Raw genomic sequence first — 24,483 nt, forward strand, 5'->3', positions numbered from 1 at the left:
TTTCAGTTTTCTTTTGCTATCCCTTCCCTGTTGAGGGGGAACAAAAATAAAATATATGAGAGGATCAGGTCTCTGCTGCTTCCTCCCCTGCAGAGGTCCAAGCTAGGTAAAGGTAAAGGTTCCCTCGCACATATGTGCTAGTCATTCCCAACCCTAGGGGATGGTGCTCACCTCTGTTTCGAAGCCAAAGAGCCAGCACTGTCCGAAGACATTTCAGTGATCATGTGGTCGGCATGACTAAATGCCAGAGGTGCACAGAACACTGTTACCTTCTCACCAAAGTGGTCTCTATTTTTCTATTTGCATTTTTACATGCTTTCAAACTGCTAGGTTGGCAGAAGCTGGGACAAGTAATAGGAGTTCACTCTGTTACATGGCACTAGGGATTCGAACCGCTGAACTGCTTATCTTTCTGACCAACAAGCTCAGTGTCTTAGCCACTGAGCCACTGTGTCCCAAGGTCCAAGCTAGCCAGGCTATTAACTCCATTCCCAACCTCAATTGCCAATTCCATTACAAGAGCTAGCTATGCTCATTAAACACAAGGAACACCCAAAGAAACAGTATTAGGGTGCCTTGAAATTAAGCATTATTTATACTTAAAGACTTCATGAGAAAACTACTATAAGCTTGATTAAGCTCACTTAATATAAAAAAGGAATATTGTTGTAATTTTTTTTCCTCTTTATGGAATGGTTGATAGTAATTGCTGATGGGTTGTTTAAATAAAAAAAAAACAGGTGGGTTTTTTTTTTACCAATTGAATTGTTTACACATGGTATCCTTCAAATTTTGTTTGTTAATACTACCCAGGAAATTAAGCGGGTATGGAAAATACTGCTGAAAATAAACAGATATTTTGATTTTATAAAAAATCCATGTTCTACAATATTGATCTACTAGTCATAACTCTAATGCTGCTTAGCTAAGAGTATATATCTCAAATAGGAACTAATAACTCTAGTTATATATGACTAGGATTTTGCATTTGATGATGGGGTTATGTAAATGTAAGCTTACATAAGTTTGTATGAAACTAAAAAATTAGAAATCACTGAACCTCTTTCCTCATGTTGATTTCCTTTTTTGCTTTAAGAGGTTGAGTCAGACTTTCTCCGAAGTGTGCATGCCCTTCTTCGGGAACTTGATGGCTACCATCCAGCCTTCCAAAGTGAGAGAGGTAAGATCACTACAGATAACCAGCCTTCCAAGAAATTGGTTGTTATGTGTTTACACCCATTCTGTCAATACAGGAAATCAGGAAGTCCAGGCAGTTCAAATGAATAGAAAGGTCTATAGCAAGATTAAGCTCTCTTCAAGAATCTGAACCATTAACTAATTTATTAATTAATAAAGGAAATTAGTGGTAGATAAGAGCCAATGGAATTCAAAGTGGGCTGGACCTTGCGGGTATGAAGGGACTTGAGACTGAAAACACATTTGACCCCTCCCTCAGGCTCAGCTTGGTCATCTCCTACATGTTCTGCCTACATAATCTGGAGGAAGAAAAGCGTGACTGTCCATGCTTGGATGTCATTCACTTGGAATTTGTTTCTAGATACCTTACTTGGTGAGATACTTCTCAAAAGGTGAAGTAGTTGATCTGATCCTAGAGGACAAATCTCTGCCCATTAAATTCTTCCTTATTACCAGTAAAACTACAGAGAAGAAGCAATCGCTCATTGTCAAAGAACATGTTTTGTAAAGATGAAATTTCCAACGGTTATCTCTAGTTGAAAGATTTCAGGCAGCAAGATAGTTTTAAAAGCAATCTCACTACTTTCTATGAAGCCACACTTTATCTTTGTATATGAGTTCACAGTGGTGATATATTTGCCGAGATTAGTTGTGTTGTGCGAAGATAATTGCAACAAAACATTAAAGACAGATTATGGTGTGTTCCAACCAGTATCAATATCCATTTCTCTTAGCTTTTTTTAGCCTGTGCTATCTGGCCATTTGTATGATGGGATTAGTGTTGTTCCATAACATAACAAATGCTGTATTGTTAACCTGAAGTACTGAAGTTAAATCAAGGCAATGTAATGTCCCAAAGATACTTTTCAAAAGGCAACTGGACTTTTGTGGGCTTAAAAAAATCTTTCACTCTCATCCAAGAAGCTTCTTTAGTTCTTCAGTTCTTAGATGAGAAGTGAAACATTTTCAAGAAAAATATCAAGAAAGTCCAATTCCCTTTTGAAAAGCACTGTTGGGACAACCATGACCTGAATGATTGAGAATCTTTATAGACAAAAGACAATGTACCGTATTTTTTGGAGTATAAGATGCACCAAGGTTTTGAAGAGGCAAATTAAAAAATAAGTTTTTGCACTCTGCAAACCTCCAAAAAATGACCTGTTTTTCGCAAAAACAGGCCCGTTTTTTTTAAAGGGCATGAATAGCCCTTAGGAGGCTTGTAGAGTGTTCCTGGGGTGGGTGGGGGCAAAAATTGACCCATTTTTCACAAAAACGGGCCCGTTCTTTTGTCAAAAAAAGGGTGTTACGAAGCTTATAGAGTGCTCCTGGGGGCTGGTGGGGGGGAATTGAGCCAAAAATGGCCTTTCTTTGCTCATTTCTGTCCTCCCCAGCCCTCAGGAGCTCTCTACAAGCTATGCATGGGCATTTTAGTGAAGGGGGTGGGGTTTCAGGAGGCAAAAAATGCTGTATTCAGTGTATAAGACACACCCAAATTTTCAGCCTCGTTTTTAAGGGGAAAAGGTGCTTCTTATACTCTGAAAAATACGGTAAGTATTTTTGTTCAGATTTTTTTAATGCAATACTATAGCTTGTTAAAAACATCTTTGGAGCAAATTCCTATCCGAGGTGGAAATGAATACCTCAGTTTTAGGACTGGAAAGAATTATTAATATGTTTAATTGTACTTAAAACTAATGATCACATAGATGAGCCCTTACCTGTAAAACATACTGAAAGACACCTATATCCTGAGAGATTTTCCTGTACATATTGCAATCTAGCCTTCCCTCTCCTATGAATTCCATTATTTTTATACTGTATCCTTGGATTAATAAATGAAACATTAATAGATACTTTGATTTTGATCTCACAGGGATGCTGAGATGGACCTTGCACAAGAAAATGGACCGGAATCCCCAAAATGGAATCCTCTGGATTAAAATTTTGGTGAAAGAACTCGAAAGAGTAAGAAATGAATTACCATGATGTAATAGTAAATGTGTTGGATTAGGACCATGGAGATTTAGGTCAAGGCGACCTTCAGCCATGAAAACTCAGTGGGTGGCTTTGTTACTCAGTCACTCTCTTGTAATCCAACCTGCTTTAGCAGGTAGTTGGGTTTTGTAATAAAATAAATTGAGATGTTAAATCCCTTAATCTCTTGAAGAAAAAGTGGAATGTAAATCTAACAATCAAATAGGCAAGTGACCTTACTTATGTTTGGGGGTAATCTTATTAACCCCGACAGACTTGATCATGAATATAAAACTATGTTTTATGGTCAATCTTACTCTTCTGGATTTAGAAAGAATGAAATTGGCTTTCTCTCAGGGACTTGGGCATAGTATCCTGAGGGAGATGTTAGCAATGCTATCTTCTCTTGCAGCTGAAACATAGGGATTTCTTCCCTGGGGTCCATGGTGCTTTCTGAGCTTCGTGGTTTTCTTGTGCAGACATTTCATCAGTGCAACTTATTGTCAGCCAGAACAGGAGTGAACAACTCTTGGGCTGGGAACACATGCAGCCAGTCCCCTAAAATTGCACTGCTGAAATTCAATTACAAATTGTGAAAGTTCAGCCCACAGAATGTTTTTCGAGCCATTATTCTAAAAAGAATGGGTTAGGGTTAGGCAAAACGGTCTAACCTAAATCAGACTAAGCAAATTTATCTTACTTTTCAAAATCCCAAAATTAATAATTAAGGACAAAATTTTGGTCCTACCTTTTTGTGGGTGCAAAGTTCCTAAAAATATTAAGTAGCCCTTACCTAAAAAAATATGGGGGGGGGGGAGAAAAGGATGTCTGCATTGCTCTAGATTAAAGTCTCACCTATGCTTACCAAATCCCAATGTAAAAGCATGCACTCTTTCAAGGTCAAGAATTCATAGCATCATCTAATTTGCAGGTCAATTTTCTTTCAGATTGCTTTATCTCAGTTTATCACACCTACAATGATCTCTGTAGGGTTGACCAGAGACCGATGTTCCTTAATTTGTCTCTTTTGTTTTGCTGCTTTTGCTAGTTTTCTTTCCTAGCCCTTAATTTTAGGAGTAAAGGATCGTCTGGCTAGAGACAGATAATATCAATATTGTTTCCCAGAATTCTGGCAGGCTCATTTGAATAACCATTCATTTCACAGTTCCTAATGAAAGTAAATCTTCAGTGTTTTTGTAAAAATTCAAAATGTAATGTCAGTGGAAAAAATACATTAAGAGCAACTCTGTCTTTGGCATAGTAGTATCATTAAAAAACCCTTTGTTTGCAGTAAATCCTTTCATATGTTTTGTGATTTAAAAAAAACTTTTGTCTAGGACCAGTTTTCTCAAATGCTGTTCAACTAAGCTTATTCTCCTTTGGATGTGGGATATATGCCTAGCTCCTTCAAACTTCCCTTTAAATTACACCTTCCTATAGCTTTCAACCCTTCACCACCTTTTTTCAGAATGTTTCAGAATAAGGAAGAGACTAATTATTAAACAGCAAAGCTCAAGAGATTTTCTTACAGTGGTTGTTATGTATTCTTTCAGAAGCATTGCTGCTGCAATGCTTTGGCTGGTTGCCTTCCTCTCTTTTGTGATTTTATTTTGGAAAACTTTGCCTCTCTTCTTTAGAAAAGAATTCAATATTTAGAATATATTTAACATAACTCTGCTTTTTCAGGCAGAAAGATGTAACCATCAGAAGCACATCATTCCCCTGGTTCACACACTGATGTATACGCTGATCAAAGTAAGAACCTTATTTCTTCAGGACTGGGATTAATAGATTACAATGCCTTGATACCAGGCATTAATTTTGGCACTGGGACTCCATACTCATTTCAATGGGAGGAACTTATAAAGAATAGTTTGCTACATATATGCTTTGCTTATTATTAAAAAGAGAGCTAGTCTGGTGTTGTGGTTAAGGCATCCGGCTAGAAACTGGGAGACTGTGGGTTCTTGTCCTGTGCAGCAGAAATTCTTACACCTCTGAGAATTAAATGTGTTCCTTCTGAAGGGTCGGTGACTTCAGGCCACTCTGTCAGCCCTAGGAAGAAGGCAAATGGCAAACCACTCTCAAAACACCTTGTCCAGTAAACTGCAGGAACTTGTCCAGGCAGTCTCCAAGAGTCAACACTGATTCAAAGGCACATTTGTGTGCATACACACAGATTAAGAATGCAGGGACTCTGATTTTAGGACAGGAAGCAGAGTTTTGTAAAGACTTAATGGATACTTCATAATCTGCTTGCTTTGACAGATACAGATAATAGGATGCAGTATATTTATGAATGGCCATGCTGGCCCCTACTGTGCACTGCATTGTTTATTATATCAATGGGAAAAGAAAACAAACAAAAACATTGATTTTGTGATGGTATCTAGATTATCAGTAATGTAGACTACTTATAAATGGGGATTCTATAACCCTACCATAACCCTACAATTTGCTTTCTACTCATGTTTAACATACCATATTTTAAGTATAAGACATACCCTTTTCCCTCAAAAAAGAGGCTGAAAATCTGGGGAGCATTTTTTGCCTCCCAAAACCCCACCCCTTCACCAAAATGGCCATGCATAGCCTTTAGGAGGCTTATAGAGTGCTCCTGGGGGCTAGGGAGGGCAGAAATGAGTGAAAAATGGGCTGTTTTTTGCCCCCCAACCCCCAGGAGCATTATGTAAGCCTCCTAAAAGCTATGCATGCCCTTTTTTGACAAAAAACGGGCCTGTTTTCACAAAAACAGGCCATTTTTTTCATTCCCCCCCCGCAGGAGCACTCTACAAGCCTCCTAAAGGCTAATCATGCCCTTTTTTGGGGGGGGGGGACGGGCCCGTTTTTGTGAAAAAAATGGGCCGTTTTTGGGAGGTCTGCAGAGTGCAAAAACTTTTTTTTAATTTGCCTCTTCAAAATCTTGGTGCGCCTTATACTCCGGTGCGTCTTATACTTTGAAAAATTCGGTGACTAGTACCTGCAGCAGAAATTCTTATGCCTCTGAGAATTAAATGTGTTTCAAATGAAGAAACGTCTGCTTTGACATTTACTGTTATTTTCCCAGGTGCCTTGTTTATCTGATGACCTATATGAGCGGGTCTATGATTTCTTCAAGAAGCTGCTTACTTTGCCCAAGCCTTTCTGCACTATTGGTTTGGATTATGCTGGCCAACTGAAACTAGAACGGGCAATCCCAGGTAGGCAAACTTTATTTATTTTAGCTTGTTGTATTTGTATTAATATAATGGCTGCTTATTAACCAATACGTAAAATTCGCATCAAAGGAAAAGGGACCAGAAATTATGGCAGAATTATGATGGACTATTCTTTATACATGCAGTGATGCATGGATCTCTCCCCAAGAATACTTCATGAATAATGCAGGAAGATTGCACAATAAAAGGGTTATCTGTAAGCATATTTCATGTTTTTGTTAAGACTGTTTTAAAATTATTCACTGTTCAAGCTGTCCAGTAGCTCATGGTGGCAATTTTGAGCTTTATTCCTTTAACCAATTACTTATTAGAATCAAAATCAGGCCATGGACATTTGCATTTTGATTGTTGTATATGTGTTTATCCACTAGGGATATTATACCAAAGGAAAGTCTCTGCAGAACAAGGCCTCAAAAATGATTCATTCCCTTATCAGGATAAGTAAGTATGCCACTTCCCATGTGTCTTTTGTGCCTATAGCTATCCTAAAATTAGGACTTTGTATCATATGGTGGGACAGTGAATTGAAAAGTGTATGAAAACGATGGGTGCTCTATGGTCATCTGGCTGAAATAAGTTTTCCAAGTTGTTTATTATCAAGTTTTTAAGTATGCTTTGTATGTGTGTGATGTTACATATTTGTTGCAGAAGAACATCAGTCTGACTTCTTAAAATGCCTTTTGTTTGATTTCTATTTAAGTTAAACTTTGTTAAATTGTAAATCGATTTATGATTTTTCTTTCCGGGTTCTTTTTCTTTATGGTGCTATCTAGTTGAAGAGCTTGTTGTTATTAAATTGGTGATAAAACGTCCACATAAAAATAAATTGTTAGAGTAAAAGATCAAGTGTCTACACCAAAATGAAACCATTAATACTGAAGGGACCATTAAAGTTACTGAATCTGGAATATTGTGGATTTAAGCATGGAACTGATTGTTTACAGAGCCCTTTAGTTTCCCATGCAGACTCTTGGATTCACTTTCATATCTACAGCTAATAAGTTCTGCTTATGTAATATATATTAACTCTTCATTTCCTTAGGATTTTCATGTTTGTTGATCCAGATTTGCTCTCTGGGGCTGTATGCCAAGCTTTAGTTGATGAAATCAAGGCTGCTCAAATGTTCCAGTGTACCAGGTCCTGCATGATCTATGTGATAGCACATGCCTTCCAAACAGGCCTGAAGGAACATTGTGATATGAGGAACTTGCATGAAGTATTTCAGGTATTGTGAAGAAACAAGGAAGGTTTGATTTTGCAGATTAATGATGGAATTAATGAAGTAACTAAAATCCCTTAAAATAACATTTTCACTCTGAATATTATAGATGGAGATTTTTAACTTCCTTCTTTCTCAGAGCGCTGCATCAAGATGGGATTTCATTTTCAGTTCATAAATAGATACATGTGTACTGCTCAAGGTTGCCCAAGAAAGACAGAATTCCCTTACCTTCTTGGACATCAACTCACATAATTTTCAACAGGCTGTGAACTATTGAAGTTAAAGTCTAACACACCTGGAAGCTTTTTGCTTTTTAAAGAAAAAGAAATGTATTGGAATACATAGAAATAAAAGACTACATTTTTTCCCTTAAGGTTAAAAAAAAGTTGGAGTGGGAAATAGTAACAAAGCCAGTAATCCTACAGATAAAAGACTAATTCTTGGAAATATGCTTGTTTTCCTGCAAACATTTAGCCTAAGTAAAAGCTTTCTTGATATTTAGCCACCAATCTGATAAATATGCTGTACTATAGATTTCTCAAAGCTAAACCTCACAGTAATAAAAATGAGCTGCATTACAAAAGATTTAAATGACTGCTTTCCTGCAAACATTTTGTGAAATAGGCATTTTTATAACTTCAAACGAACTATTTTCTGTAAGATTTTATAATAATTGAGAAAGGCAGAGAATTAGATGAGGAATGGCTTATTGATATACCTGAGAGTTTGATATCATATTGCATAAAATGTAGCAGATTTTTCATCATTGTGTACAGGGCTAAAGTATGGATTTTTCTACATTAAAAATGTTCCCAACTTTTGTTGAACAAGCCTCGATAAATAACAGGGCAATCCTAAATATAGTTAAAGAAAATAATGAAACGGTGAATCCATTACACCTTCCAAAGCCCTGTTGACTTAAAGTGGAGATTGTTTTGGACTTTAGTTTTTCTTAATCCATCACCTCCCTTCACATTTGTGGAAAATATTGCTTTCTATTTCAGAAGGTGAAATCGAAAAATCCAGTGCTGTCCCCATTTCCAGAGATCATATGGGTTTTGAATTCAACATCTGTATAACTTTTGTCATCCTCCAAACACACCATTGGTGTTTGTGGGGCATATAAACCAGTACCTTCTGGATTATTTGGGGCAGGGAGAACCAGTTTCATCAGTAACAGACCATGATAATCGCAAAATGACGTGTGTAATAATACTATCACACAAATGCAGCAGTTATGTACTTGCATCACAATAGTTATACAACTGATGGTATTTTCATGATGTCATTACTCATGAGCCATTATTTCCCTGCCCTGCATACACCCATATACAGCATGTTCTCATTAGAATAATTCATTTGGCAATTGGGAAAAGCTCTTTGCCCCATTCTAAACTCATCAACCAACATATCATTTTTTTACAAATCAAAATCTTCCTGTAATTTGGAATCAGAGTTTTAAGTGCCCCTCTGAGTTTCACTACTCTGTGCTGTGATCTGAATTAAGTAGCCCTGAAAAATGATTCTCCATCCTCTGCTTAAACACATCCAAAGAGGGAAATTGGTTTATCTGTTGAACTAATTTTTCTTTTAGGAAAATTTTTATAGCATTCAATTAAGAATCTGACTTTCTCTAAGTTATATCCATATTTATCTGCCTTGTGCATGACATATGGAACAATGTGAACAATGACTAAGGATTTTTCATCCATCTTCTGTGTAATATCCTTTGAGGTATTTGAAGAATGCTATTTATGATCCTCAAGCTTTTCTTTTCAACGCTAAACATATTTACCTTTATCCATAGGAATTAGTTTCTAGTCCTTTGATCATCCAATTTACACTTAGGATGGCAGGGTCTGACTAAAGCAGACAAAATGGGAATAATTATTTTCCATGATTTGTAAATTGTATTGCTAAGGATGCGGCATAACATTTCATTTGCTATTTTGGCAACTACATCACATTGCTAATTCATATTTAACTTCCAATCCACTGTTATTTAATCCCTGTCACAAATTTATTTTTCTAGTATTTCTTATATTGGATTATCCTTGCCAAACATTAAAACTAATATTATTATGAATTCCATTTAAGATTGTACATATTAATAACATTGAAAACTGATTGATTAATAATATGTATTAATTCATCTTGAAATCTCTCTGCTTGTATTGAGTGATGTAATCATCAAAAATAGAGCTGTCCCTTTAAACCCCCTTCAGATTTTGTTTGAAATAGTCTTCTGTCTTTAATGCCAATAAGAACTATAAAACATCAACATTACTTTGGAGGAAGCTCTATTAAAAATAGTGGAAATTAGTTTTTGGGGAAAAATGTAGATAGGATTTGCATTTCAACAAGCCATAATTAAAAGAAGGAGCTGTTTATTATTTAACATGAATATTACAAAATATGCAGACATTATTAACCCTAGTAAAGAATATTTTTTTATCAGCATATTACTGGGGGGGGGGGGGGGATGAAAAACCCCAGTTATCAAATTACTTCCAGAAATATGTCAGTTGTATCAGGTATTCCATGTTTGCACTTTCCTGGTGAAAAAACAATTTTCCACTTAAACAAAGCTGAGAATTATGACAGTCACGGTAGATCAATATAAACGTCTGTTTATTTGAATTTCATCCTAGGAGTTTGTAAAACCTAATTACATCTTCTATCTTTTAATAGGCAAAGCCCTTAGATGAGATTGAACACTGTTTCCAAGAAGTGATGGCAGCAACCGAACATGCAGTTGAAGAAATGAATGTGGAATATAGTCAATATGTTGAGGCCCTTGAGAACATCTACAGCACACTGCTGAGTCCTTCAGAGAGAAGTAAGTGCAGCATTCTGGAACTTGGAAGAAGAAGGTCTTGGTCCCTGAGCTGTTTTTGGGAAGGAGATTTGGGAACTTGTGATACCCTCTCCTGTATGCTTTATTTCTCCCAGTATGGGCAGCAGGATGAATATATCCAATCTGTTCCTTATATGGAGCTTTACAATCCTTTTTGTTGCAGCAAAAAGCAACAATGTCAAAATCAGTCCCGTAAGAACTGTATTAGGATGTTGTTGTTTTTAAGAAAAAGAAAGCTAAAGCAGCAAAATGCCAATAACAGCTGGGTAAAAGTGGTATCAAGTGGCAACTGAGTATGCAATCCTATCCCCAAATCTGAGTTTCTCTCTCCCGCTATAAAAATGTTGCTGCTTGTAAAGTAACTACTTATCTAACATTTAATCAGATTTTGCTGTGTGGTTTTTCTACCTGAACATTATTTCAGAGAACGAAATGTGAGGTTCCATAACCCAATGCAGAGCAACATTCCAACATTCTCCCAGATTAATTTTCACATTTCTCTGATCTCTTTCTAAGACTTTGTCATTGTTTCTTGACTGGCCAAAACTATAACCTGAAGTGATATATAAACAGCAAGATTTTTATATTTTACAGAGGTGAACTCTTCAGTAGACAAAAGTTCGGACATCCCTTTGCCCAACCCTAAAATCAGCTTCCACCTGTGGACTGATGAAGACCAACTTTGTAAGTATCTGAACTCTGAAATGGGTTATGGAACTATAGCTAACTGGCAGAAAAGTTTGTGGTGGAGTCCGCTCTGATCTCTTGTAGTGTCTTTTAGACTCAGCCACATATCATTGCATTGATATAAAGATCATGATAAAAGGCTTTATATTATCTCAATGATGGCTGGGTAATGCTAGGAAGCCTTTAAGCCACTGTGGGTGGAGAGTGTGGGTAAGCAATAACCACAATCTCACTATTTACTTTTTTTTTTATCTTAATAAGAAGCAGGCCAACTTTAGTGGTTAAGAAAGCTTCTTAAGGGCTTAAGGTGATACATGAACAAGGAAGCTCTGAATCAGGAAGTTGTTTATTTGAAGGAAGCTTTGGATGCAAATGTCTATGGAGATTCTCAGTCATCCAGGTCAGGGTTTCCCCGAAAGTGCTTTTTCAAAGACAACTGGACTTTGTTTTTCATTGAAGATGTTTTGCTTCTCATCCAAGAAGCTTCAGAGTCAGGACTGAAGAAGTTTCTTGGATGAGAACCAAAATGACTTCCAGGAAAAAACAAAGTCCAGTTGCCTTTTGAAAAGTATCTTTGGGACTTTGGATGCAAATAAGCTATGTAACAGGAAAAGAAACAATGAGCAAACAAATAAATAAATGGCAGATAGTATTCCACATCAATAGTTGGATCACAAAGAAAGCTTTTCTAAGAGTGGATGGTGCAGCATGAAAAGGACTGATAGATTTCTGAATGATTTCACTTCCCCCATGAGTGAGAACAGTGGTTTGGATGTGATGTGAATGCTATCCAGGAAATATATCTTATGAAAATGAATACATAGGCTTCATTCATAAAAGCAATGCATTAAAAATAGAAACATTTTAAGTGCACATTTGAAATGATTGTGAGGGGTAATCCGATTCACCATGTTTTTTATTCTGCTATATTTTTGTGTGTGCTCTTTATCATTTAATGCTGTTAAAACATGTAATCATTTGTATACAAGCAGCTCATCATTTTTTTTTAAAAAATGAATAAATATTTGAAAACCTACCGCATTTTTAAAAGAGCAAAATTTTAAAATAAAAGCAAATCTTTTAAACCCATGAATATGATTTAATTACAACTAAAGTTTGTGTTAAATGGATGTTTTTATTTGGAATACAATCACTTCTCATTAGAATTAGTACCTCATTTTCATTACCATGGCTATTCTTCAGCCCTCAGATATATTATTTACTGCAAAAACCCAGAAGATAGTGGTGTTTTTTTCCCCCAGCAGAACATTTTAAAGTTCTAGTCTTCTCAAGGAGAAAGATATTAAGGCTTTTTGTGGCAGCATGTTCATTACTTTATGTTCAGCTATGTTACCTTCATTAACCAAAGCTTCAGCCTAAAATTTATCTTGCATAAGAAGCCATTGTATACTGGCTTCAGGTTTATGAGGGCTTTCCCGAAATCTCACATTATCTCCTCATTTTAGGGAAAGAGTTGGTGCAGTTTCTCCGTTCACCGAGTCAGTGTGGTGAACAGGATTCTCTGAGTCCAGGACTGGATGGTTTTGAATTTCAAGATCTGGTGCCAGAGTATGACTGCTGTGAACAGACGCGTTTCTCTGTGCTCTCCAATGACAGTGGGATTGAGCGGGACTTGCCCTTTCTGGCTGATGACATGCCAACTTCCTGCAATGCTGAGACTGAGCATTCTCGACTCCAGAGAAAGGGTTGCATGAAGAAAAAATATGCAGATAGCATAGCTTTGCTTCAAAGTAATTGCAGTGGCCAAGGTGCAAAGCAGACTGGGAAACTGCACCGGAAATCTGGCGGTAGTACCATGGAACCAATAGTTAAAGTGAAAAAACTGCATACAGCTCGTGTCTTGGTGCTGGGTGATGACAGGGTATTGGGACGCCTTGCCCAAGCCTATCACTCTTTGAGGTTAGTATTGTATAATGCAGATACTTTCTCCTCGGGCGACAACCAGGTAGCAACTAGGGTACTATGTAAACCAGAGGTAGGGAACCATGGCCCCTTTATGACTTGGGGAACTCAACTACAGAATTCCTGAGCCAGCATGGGTGATTCAGGAATTCTGGGAATTGAAGTCCCCAAGTCATAAACGTAGACCATATTTCCATAGCACATCAGATATAATTTAACAGTAAGCAAAATTAAAACACTCATCCAGAGCACTTACAGTGAGTGACATGGCAAACAATGACTGCCTTTCTCTTGTTATTATTATTCTAGCTATCTTTCTGTGGCTGCTAGCCAACTCTTTCTGGCTTGCTAGTCAATTTTTATAAGCTGTAACTAAAGCCTACATTGCCAGGTTGGGAATGAATTTATGACATATGAGATAGGGGAGGTTATATCTTTATTTTATTGTTTTTGTTTTCAAAATTGAACTCCTGCATATGCACAAGCAATGGAAATAACAAACTAGAAACATTTGCAGGAACAATTCCGCTTTGTAGTCTGATAATATTTTGCCAGTGGCCTCACATCAACTAACCATTAGCATCTTTGTTAACCACTAACAGGCCATGGTTTTATATTCAGGCAGCATTCAACCATAGCATACTATTTTTTGCTGCTTCACAAAAGGAAATTAGTACTATTTCCTAATTATTTAACTGCTTCTTTTCAAACCAGAGTATTTTTTTTAATTAGCTCATCTAAACTGAAAGGGTAGTAAGTGGGCTTTTTCTACAACTTTACATACATACATACATACATACATACATACATACATACATACATAAGTCATTCCAGCAAGCTTTAAATTATGAATACAATAACAACAATAATAAAATGTTTTAGGTGCTGGCCTATAAACCAGGAAATACTGAGTTCTAGTCCTGCCTTAGGCAAAAAGCCAGCTGGATGACTTTGGGCCAGTCACCCTCTCTTAACCCAGCCCACCTCACAGGATTGTTTTGGAGAGGAAAATAGGTGGGAGGAAGAGTATTTGGTATGTTCACCACCTTGTGTTACTTACAAAGTAGTAAAGATAAGAGGGGAAAAACCCCAAATAAATAAATAAAAACATTTTGTATGAAAAAGATGCCTTTTATTGAGCAGAATATATGCCCTTTCAACTCCAGCAGAAGAAAAATGTGATATGGCAACTACCCATACTTTGTTCTGAAAGATTAATGCTAGATGTTAATGTAACTTGTTATAATTCATTATAATTCATCCAACAAGTCTGAGGACATTCTGAGGAGAAAGTTTACAATGGAATTGCAGTATCTCATTATAGTGGATTAAACCTTTTAACATGCTGTAGAATGTAGTTTGTCTTGATCATTTGTCATATTATGCTAGCAGTAGAAGGCTCATAGGAAGCTTGGCAGCATGAGTGCTTGGGTTCCCCCCACACACACATTCTATAAAAAGGTGTAGGGAAGACCCAAGAAAGAGGAAGCCACAAATTGAGAAATAATGAAAGAATTTGCTTTTTTAAGAGAATGATATAGATCCATGATGGTGAACCTATGGCATGCGTGCCACAGGTGGCACATGGCACCATATCTGAGGGCACACAAGGTGTTGCCCTATATCAGCTCCAGCACATATGCGCACATTGGCCAGCAGATTTTCAGCCTTCCAGAGGGCAGGGGAGGCCATTTTCACCCTCCCCAGGCTTTAGGAAAGCTTCCAGAGCCTGGGAAGGGCAAAAAATGGCGCAACAGGCCTACTGAAATTCTGGAGGCTTTAGTGAGGCATGCCTGCATGGGGGGGGAGGGGGGTTGTGCATGCATGCACAAGGGGGAGGGCATTGCATTGTGGGTGTGGGCATCTATGTATGCCCACTATCACACTCGTGCATGCCCTTTTGGCACCCAAGCAGAAAAATATTCGCCATCACGGATATAGATTCTTAGACACCAACTTCATAACTGTCAAAAAGATAAAGTCATATCTCCTTCTGGTTAATGCTCAACACTTGATAACTTAATATACATGTTGTTTTGCCCTTTTCCAAGATACTTCCGTCTTCCCAGCTTAGTCAACCTGATCTCTCTTGGTGTGTCCAATTCAAATATTTAGTCTGAACCTGCTTAGCTGTAAGCCAAAGTTACTTAAGTATTGTCAGAGTACTATAGCACATTAATACATCTTCCAATATTTTCTCAATCAGAACACACAGACATAGACACACACGCACTGAGAGAGAGAGAGAAGGAGAGAGAGAGGGATGGAGGGAGGAAGAGAGAGAAAAGAAGATAATATAATGTTAGTGTTGAATTGAGAAGCCTTTGGTGCTCTCTGAACTTGGTTGTTTGGTTAGGGCTAGGGTTAAGGTTAGGTTTGTTTGGTTGCAGACATTTCATTACTTGACTAGGTAACATGGATCAGTGGTAGTGAGTGTGGGGTTTGCCATTTATATAACCACACCTTCATGTATCTCAGTGTTCAACTGTAGATTCCTTAGTGCTGCTCAAGCTTGGTTGTTAGCATGCAGACTTTTTATTACCCAACTAGGTAACATCCCCAGTACTAGTTAACTGATTGTGTTATATAGTTGAGTAACAAGGAGGCAAATCACCAGCTCAGACTGTGCTTGCTAAGGACTCCAGAGAAGGAGAGATCAGTTGTTACTGAAAAAGTCTCATCAGACCTTATAAGTATAATCTTTATTGTCATTGAACTTAAATACAATGAAATTGGTTTATTAATTATTTTTCCCCATGTCCAGGAAGCGAGAAAGCAGGCGGGTGTTTCTTACACAAAGGCTAAAAGTACATTTTTATTATGTGCCTCTTGTTGAAGAGCAATCACCCTCTTCCCTTATTGAGGTGAGTGACTTACAGCTAATAATAGAAGGGGAGGAAGTCCTCCATTTTTTTGCAATGGGACTTTGTCTGTGCAGTATTGAGTAAAACCTGCTTCTCTTTTGTCTGCCAAAACAGGGAGAGCCATGTGAGTTGGCGGCCTATCTTGGAAGAGCTGATCCGTGGTACGAGAGCAATATTAATTCCCTCTGTTACACGATTCCAAAGCTGGCCACCATGGTAGGAGAGAAGCCCTTCCTTCTGTATGTGTAGAAACAGCTATGAGATTTTCTGACCCATTCTTGAGATAGCAGAAGAAATCAGCATCATGAAGTTGCTTCTCACCATGCCTTAATTTCTTTTTATTCTGTAAGCCGCCCAGAGTCCTTCGGGATTGGGCGGCATAGAAATCAAATAAACTCAACTCAACTCAACTTAATCAGAATCCTCAGCTTGTAATAGCCAATTTAACATGAGTGCTATGTACTGTCCTGCTTTCATCCTATGTGTGTGAAAGACCACTTTCGGTGTTTGGGATCATAGCCCTACCATTAACTATAGCAATAGCAGTTAGACTTATATACCGCTTCATAGGGCTTTCAGCCCTCTCTAAGTGGTTTAGAGAGTCAGCATATCACCCCCACAGTCTGGGTCCTCATTTCACCCACCTCGGAAGGATGGAAGGCTGAGTCAACCTTGAGCCGGTGAGATTAGAACCACTGAACTGCAGATAACAGTCAGCTGAAGTGGTCTGCAGTATTGCACCCTAACCACTGCACCACCTCGACTCTCTTTTATATTTCATAAAAGTGTGGTTATCATTGTTGGTGTAATAATGCGGGCAGGGGAAGAAAGAAATACCTTACTTTCCAGTATTTTAGACAAGAGAGTCTATGTGGTTCAGTTAAAGAATATTTTTCTTAATCATACTTCTATATTTACTATCATGTGTGCTAGAAATAGCAGATATAAATGGCATAAACTGATGTAATCATTTTTGATCCCATGCAGCTTTCTTCACCAAGCAAATCCACACTCTCTGAATTGTTCATTATTGATGTGATTGCATATTATGTGCGTCTGGGCTTACAGCCAGTTTTCTTCCAAGTCTATGCAGTGAAGGTCAGTAGTCTTGAAATACTTATTATCAGTTTAAACAAAAATGATTACATTTTACCCAATGATGAAGGAATCTCTTGTCTTTCAGATTTTTTTTAATAATGCTGCCTTGGAGCCAGTTGAGGACATTTTCCTCACTGAGTTAAGAATAAACTTTGAAGAGTTCAACACTTCCAAAGGTCTGTATTTCATTTCAAGATTTACTACTTATTGCATTTTCAGTTTTATCCCCAAAACCTGTAATCGGTCTTTTAACATACTGTTCCTTTCATCTCAACCTAATGATCATGCTATAATCTTTTATATTTAAAAATAACCTCAGACAAGCTGAGCCTAATAATGTTTTGTCCTCTGATTACATCTGAAGCACAACTCCTTGGCCTTTTTCCTCTCCTTGACAATATTTAGATGAAAGTTCAAATGCCATTCCCCGGCCTCTCACATGTATTGCCCATTAAGTTCAGAACAAACAAAAAAACCAAACAAAAATGTCAAGTAGAAGAACACTGTGTGTCTCAATATTTAGACTGTCTGTAAACTAACTGGAAAATTATCACTGTCATAATTGCTTGAAAGCTATGTCTTTTTCTACTAGACAATTTACCAACAAAGAAGAAACCAACAATAGAATTTCCTGGTGCAGAACTTACATTATTATATAAAAAGGTAAGACACGTTATAAATTGTAGGTTAAAGTGGAAAATTATATAGACTTTTAGAAATTGGAATTAAGTTCCAGCAAAATATTTCACCTACATCAATAACTTGAGTTCAGAATAGGAACTATTGAAAGGTATGCTTCAAATTTATGTAAAAAAACAAGGTGACCTAATTATTTCACATTAGACTTAGAAGTTAGCTGAATATAAATATTATGTTCTTCAAAGAGATGACAACCATTAAGAAGAAAGCAAAGTAATTTCATTTATAGATTAGGTTTAAAGGTTTATTGCATTTATATGCCGCCCTATTTCCGGAGGGACTCAGGGCAGCTAACAAACCCGGGGGGGGGGGTAGTACACACAAGGGAACACAACAAACAAATACAGAGAAAAGTTTAAAAGCAATCAACAGTCACACAATTCGAGTGGGGAAGGGAACTCATCAACCCCAGGCCTGCCAGAACAGCCAGGTTTTAACGGCTTTACGGAAAGCCTGAAGGGAGGTGAGGGTCCGAATCTCTGCGGGGAGTTCGTTCCAGAGGGCCGGAGCAGCCACAGAGAAGGCCCTCCTCCGGGTGGTTGCCAATCGACAACCAGATGGAATCCAGAGGAGGCCTAATCTGTGGGATCTAATGGATCTTTGGGAGGTAATTGGCAGCAGGAGGTCTCCCAAGTACCCAGGTCCAATACCATGAAGGGCTTTATAAGTGACAACTAGCACCTTGAAGCGTATCCGGAGACCAATAGGCAGCCAGTGCAGCTCGCGGAGCATAGGTGTAACGTGGGGTGTACAGAGGTGCACCCACAATCGCTCGCGCGGCTGCATTCTGGACAAGCTGAAGTCTCCGAATGCTCTTCAAGGGCTGCCCCATGTAGAGCGCATTGCAGTAGTCCAGTCTTGAGGTCACAAGGGCATGAGTGATTGTTGCGAGTGCCTCCCGGTTCAGGTAGGGACGCAATTGGGGCACCAGGCGAACCTGGGCAAATGCCCCTCTGGTCACAGCCGACAGTTGATGTTCTAAAGTCAGCTGTGGATTCAGGAGGACTCCCAAATTGCGAACCCTGTCTGAGGGGCGTAGAATTTCACCCCCCAGCCTGAGAGATGGAATACCTAGCCAATTATTGGGAGGGAAACACACAAGCCACTCGGTCTTGTCAGGATTGAGTGCAAGCTTGTTTACCCCCATCCGGACCCTAACAGCCTCCAGGCACTGACACATCACGTCAACTGCTTCACTGAGTTGGCGCGGGGCGGACAGATACAACTGAGTATCGTCCGCATATTGGTGATATTTTATCCCGTGCCGCCGAATGATCTCACCCAACGGCTTCATGTAGATGTTAAACAGGAGGGGGGACAGGACTGAACCCTGCGGCATCCTGTATTTCAGGGGCCTAGGGGTCGACCTCTGCCCCCCAACCAACACCGACTGCGACCTGTCCGAGAGGTAGGAGGAGAACCACCGAAGAACGGTGCCTCCCACCCTCACCTCCCGTAATCGCCGCAGAAGGATACCATGGTTGATGGTATCAAAGGCCGCTGAGAGGTCAAGAAGCACTAGGATGGAGGCATGACCTCCGTCCCTGGCTCTCCAGAGATCATCGGTCAGTGCGACCAAAGCGGTTTCCGTGCTGTAGCCAGGCCTGAATCCGGACTGAAAGGGATCTAGATAATCGGTTTCATCCAAGGACCGCCGGAGCTGAGAGGCCACCACTTTCTCAACAACCTTCCCAACAAAGGGGAGGTTGGAGACTGGACGATAGTTATTTAATATGGCTGGATCTAGAGATGGCTTCTTCAGGAGGGGTCTCGCCACCGCTGTCTTTAATAGAGGGGGAAAGAAGCCCTCCCCAAGGGAGGCGTTAACTATCGCCTGGATCCAGCCCCGTGTCACCTCCTTGCTGTTCGCGACCAGCCAGGATGGGCACGGGTCCAGTGCACATGTGGAGGCGCTCCCCGCTCCCATGGCCTTGTCCACTTCCTCAGGAGTAACAAGTTGAAAATCAATCCAAAGATGTCGCTCAAGACCCTCCCCCGGTACCTCGGCTGGCTCTGCGCAATTGAAGTCCAGGTCTGTCTGAAACCGAGCAACTTTGTCCGCGAGGAATTGGACGAACTCCTCAGCTCTACCTCGTAAAGGATTGCCCGTGTCCCTCCCATTCGGACATTATAAAGAACTGAGATGAGATATTAAAGTAGGTTATGCAAAGCATTCAAAAGAGACAGTTCACAAAGCACATTACTGCAAACAAAACCTTTTTAAAATATTAAAAGCACTGCATTTTTCACAAACCTTTGAAAGCTGCTTGATTTTCTGCTGGTATGTATGCATGTGGAAACAACACTTCTGAGATCTCCAAAAAGTGAAGTGGCCACGGCTGCATGTGTAGCCAGATACACTTTTTCAAACAGTCAGCTGGAGCTTGTGAAGAACGCTACTGCTTTAATGCTTTGAAGAGAAGTGTTCCTTTGGTGCTGATGTGCTTTGTGAAGCACTGTTTTCAAACATTCTGCCCGGACCTATTCAACACAAGAGGAAAAGTGTCTATCTGTTGGACAGCTAAATAGCCCATTCACTTTATAAAGCATAACCAGAATAAAACATTTCTTTTTAGGTTTTGCTGAGTAACCGTGAAAAGGATGAGATAATTTCTTTGCGATCTACAGGCCTTGTTATAAAAACCATTCCTTCACATGAATTTGAAGGTAAAAGTTATGGTGGGTTGAGATGAGAGCATATGTGGTTTTATTTGTTGGTATGGTTTCTAGGTGAGAAGTTTGGCAATTTTGTAGACATGCAAAACATGTTTTTTCCCCATTATTTCCGTATTTGCCTATTTGTTTAGAAGTATAATATGTCTCCAAGGAATGGGGCAGAAAAAAAACAGTCTTGATTAGAAGAATAAACTGTTTGCATATTATCATGGAAGGGGGTGATGAAATCATCATATTCATTTAAAAAAATAAAAAATGGATAGAATTAGGTTGAATATGATATACAGTAAAGATGTACGTATCATCCGTTAATAAATAGGTGTCAATGAAAACCATGCAAAAGAGGCAGGAAAAATATTTCTATAGAATGTTTCCTATACATTTTTATTTTTAAAAAGTCCAGCGTGTGTCTTCCTTACTGAATATAAAAACTCACATCTATAAAAACTGTTCTTACTGTGTTTTTCTCTTGCATTTGTAAAAAGATTTATGGTCACTTTCTTAATAGAATTATAAATAATAAACGCGGCTATATAAATACCGTGACCCGTCAAAAGCGCGTTCCACAAAAGCGCGGTCGACGAAATCGCGTATGTGACGTCATCACAACGCGACGAAAAAGATCGAAAAATTGAAATAAAAATTAAATTACAGCAAGCCGATTCACATAAAGGTAAGGGTTAGGTTAAGGGTTAGGGTTAGGGTTAGGTTAAGGGTTAGGGTTAGAGCGTTAGCGTTACGTTTAGCGTTAGGTTAAGGGTTAGCGTTAGGTTTTTCGTTACATTAAGGGTTAGGTTTAGGGTTAGGTTTAGGGTTAGGGTTAGGGTTAGGTTTGGGGGGGTTAGGGGAAGGTTTTAGCTTTATTTTTACATTTTTCGATCTTTTTCGTCGCGCTGTGATGACGTCACATACGCGCTTTCGTCGACCGCGATTTTGTCGTCCGCGGTTTTGTGGTAGAACCTATAAATACATTTTACACTTAGCCTCAAGTCCCAAAGGCAATGTTGCGTGACTTTATAATTTTATTTACTGAATTGATTTTTCTTCTAGTTCTGCTAGTTTTATCTTACTACGGTATGTCCAAGCTGTATCATTTTTTTTAATGTTTTTAGTTTACTAATTCTGTATCCTGCCCAGAGAATTCTAACTTTTGAACGATAGAACAGTAGAACAAAATAAACTAAATTAGGATGTGGCTATTACTACTGCTAGACATGTGAAGGGGAGGAAAGGGCAAGGTCAATACTCATTAGTTCTTCATTTTTTTGCATTGTAGATCTAGTGTGCTTGACTGTAAATATTGATGAAGTCATAAAAACCTCAGGACGATCATATTCTGTAAGTGGTACTATGATTTTTCTGGAATAGAAGCCATAATGCTAATCAATACTAGGGGAAAAGTTAGGGAGATATTTCTGGATTAGTTTGGTAAATCAGGAATTTGCAAAACTGTATTTCAAATGCAGTCTATTGCTAAATTGCTATTTGTGTCTGCTTGCTATTGGAGATGTTGCTTGATTAGAGTTTTTAGAATTTCAGTTGGTTTAGCAATTTGTGCTCTTTTATTTTTTCCTTTTTTCATTGTTCTTAAAAAAATAGACTTTCTCTTCAACTGGTTAAAGTTTGTGCCTATTAAATGTTTTATTAAATTATTAAAGCAAAAAAGCTCCCTGCTCCTATCTCACAATCGTCTATAGAATACATAGCAAATAATTTAAATATTATACTATAAAATGTGATTCTTCCAAGAATATTCAATGTATGGCTTTTGATTTTAAAAGAAAAAATCTTACCAGGTTATATGTTATCGTTCAGAGACAAGCTGTTTTGCTGAAGCTATTATATAGGTAATGATGAAAAAGAAAAATTAGCTAAGAACTGTTTATTTAATATATTATTGAGTGATATAAAGCAAATAGTTTCATTAAACCTTTAACAAGGACTATTTCCAGTCAAACCTCAGAATTTCTTGTATTTTCTGCCACATTAAAAAAATGTTTTTAGAGAATGATATTGTGAAAATGGTTAACCACCTTCTAAATGACCAATCATTTTACAACCATTCAAAATTATGACTGCCACAGAATGGGTATTATGATTTGTAAGGCAGCCCTGGCCATCATAAATGACACTGCCTCTCCTCTGTGGTTATATGATTAGCTTCTTGTGCACCAATTAACTTATGACTGGTTGTGATGTTCTGCGATCAGATGACTGCAATTCACAATGTTTTAACCCACTTTCAAATGAATGGGTTCACTTAACAGCCATGGCATTCACTTAATGACTGCCACAAAAATTACTTCTCATCATGTGGGTGCCTTGACTTATGATCCAAATGATTTAAGATTGTATTCCTGGGCTCAATTATGGTCATATGTCAAGGACTACCTTTAATGCTAGAGCTCCAATCCATTAATGGCTCCCTGAGTAGACAATATTATTTTAAACTGAGGAAACTATAATCATATTTTTTCGGTGTTACATCAGGTTATTTGTAATGAAGGACAGCTTTCTAACACTGCATTTTATGATTTCCCAACACATGGATTATTTAGGTGTATTGAGAAAATGCTTAAAAATGGAAGGCATTTCAATACACATCTTTAATTAGATATACAGTAGGTTTGGCTGAAGTCCAATTTTTATAATCAGAACATCTTTCATTTTCTTTCAGTTAATGACAAATACTATACGAATGCGCAACATCAGTCTCAGAAGTACAGACCAAAGATCTTTTACTGTGTTCCTTGACAAGGATTCCAGGCGAGCCTATAAGAATGTTATCAGGTAATCTTTTTAATGAGCAATAATTATTGATTCTTCTTGGTCAGTTTCTGAAGTATGAGAATGTACAGCAAATCACCCTAAAAAGCATTCTCATTTACGTTTTCAAAGTAATTAAAAATACTTCGGAGATGTATGCTTAGCTGTTCTGATCAGACATTCTAGGCTGTTGATTATCACAGAAATTATATCCATTGCAAGTACAGTTAGTCCTCACTTACTCACTTACCAAGTTTAACAACCATTTGAAGTTACAACAGTTGAAAGAAATCCAGCTTTGCATCCAAGTCTCACACTTATGCCCATCACAGTATCCCATGGCCATGCAATTGCCACTTGGGCACTTCAACATCAGTGCACAATTATGTCTGTTGCAGTCTCATTGTCACATGATTTGTCAGAATTAGAGATAATGTTGAAGTGAAATTGCAAGTCACAGTCATGTGATGTCTCACTTAACAACCATGGTGATTTACTTAATGCTGAAAGAAGACATAAATCCGGCATTGTCACATGGCATTTTGCTTAGTGACATGGCATTACAGGTCCCAATTTTAAACAGAAGGTGAGGCCTACCTGCATTAATGGGTGTAAGATCCTAACTCATCTTACATAACTACATGTCACTGTTGACAAGTGCCCCCCTACACCAAATTCACTAGGAAAAAATGATTGAAAAGAATTGTAGCTAACGTATTCTAGCTAAGAGATACCTATTTTTTTCCTCAACTTCATCATCAAATATTATTATAAATTATAAATTATTATTGTGTGCTTAGAATACATGGATTGCAAATTAAACAACATTCCCCAATTTTTAAATGATATGGGCTCACAAAGGAATTTTTGACATTAGAATTATGCATGTATCTTAGGTATTTAGTAATTGAAACTGTATTGGGTTTTGTTTTTGTTTTTTTGCAGTATTCAAGTGTTTCCCTGCCTAGAACCCAGCTACTGTTTGCAGAAATCAAGAACAAAACAGACCAACTTGAAAGAGGAAGACGACGATGATATTGGATTGGCCAAATACTTACCTAAGTCTTTACTCTTACCCATCAACACTTTTGCAGGCATTGTTCGATAAAGAAGCTGACAATCCCAACTTTTCAAAATCTTTTGTTGAGTTTCATTAGGAATTGTTCCAGTGAAAGAGAGGGGTCAAGATGAAAAGAAACAAGTATTGCCAAAAGAACAAGACAGCTTTTTAGCAATAGAAAAAAGAAGATCCCATCCAATATAGGAACATTTTGTAGCTTTGCAATAGAATGTCAGGCGCA

General features: G+C 38.2%; 1 protein-coding gene across 1 annotated transcript in view; it reads left to right on the plus strand.

Annotated features, from left to right (window-relative positions):
• Positions 1–24,303, plus strand: part of PIK3R6 (phosphoinositide-3-kinase regulatory subunit 6) — a 33,387-nt gene extending 9,084 nt beyond the window's left edge. The window contains exons 3-20 of the mRNA XM_032212064.1: positions 1,097–1,180; positions 3,071–3,162; positions 4,858–4,926; positions 6,239–6,371; positions 6,761–6,830; positions 7,432–7,615; positions 10,304–10,451; positions 11,064–11,153; positions 12,623–13,076; positions 15,844–15,943; positions 16,058–16,159; positions 16,931–17,041; positions 17,127–17,217; positions 17,634–17,704; positions 20,317–20,407; positions 21,693–21,754; positions 23,094–23,206; positions 24,128–24,303. Of these exons, the coding sequence (XP_032067955.1) occupies positions 1,097–1,180; positions 3,071–3,162; positions 4,858–4,926; positions 6,239–6,371; positions 6,761–6,830; positions 7,432–7,615; positions 10,304–10,451; positions 11,064–11,153; positions 12,623–13,076; positions 15,844–15,943; positions 16,058–16,159; positions 16,931–17,041; positions 17,127–17,217; positions 17,634–17,704; positions 20,317–20,407; positions 21,693–21,754; positions 23,094–23,206; positions 24,128–24,290 (2,228 nt within the window). The 3' untranslated portion in view covers positions 24,291–24,303. The remainder of the gene's footprint in view (positions 1–1,096; positions 1,181–3,070; positions 3,163–4,857; positions 4,927–6,238; positions 6,372–6,760; positions 6,831–7,431; positions 7,616–10,303; positions 10,452–11,063; positions 11,154–12,622; positions 13,077–15,843; positions 15,944–16,057; positions 16,160–16,930; positions 17,042–17,126; positions 17,218–17,633; positions 17,705–20,316; positions 20,408–21,692; positions 21,755–23,093; positions 23,207–24,127) is intronic.
• Positions 24,304–24,483: the final 180 nt, after the last annotated feature.

The sequence above is a fragment of the Thamnophis elegans genome, chromosome 2 (assembly GCF_009769535.1).
Source record: "Thamnophis elegans isolate rThaEle1 chromosome 2, rThaEle1.pri, whole genome shotgun sequence".
NCBI lineage: Eukaryota > Metazoa > Chordata > Lepidosauria > Squamata > Colubridae > Thamnophis > Thamnophis elegans.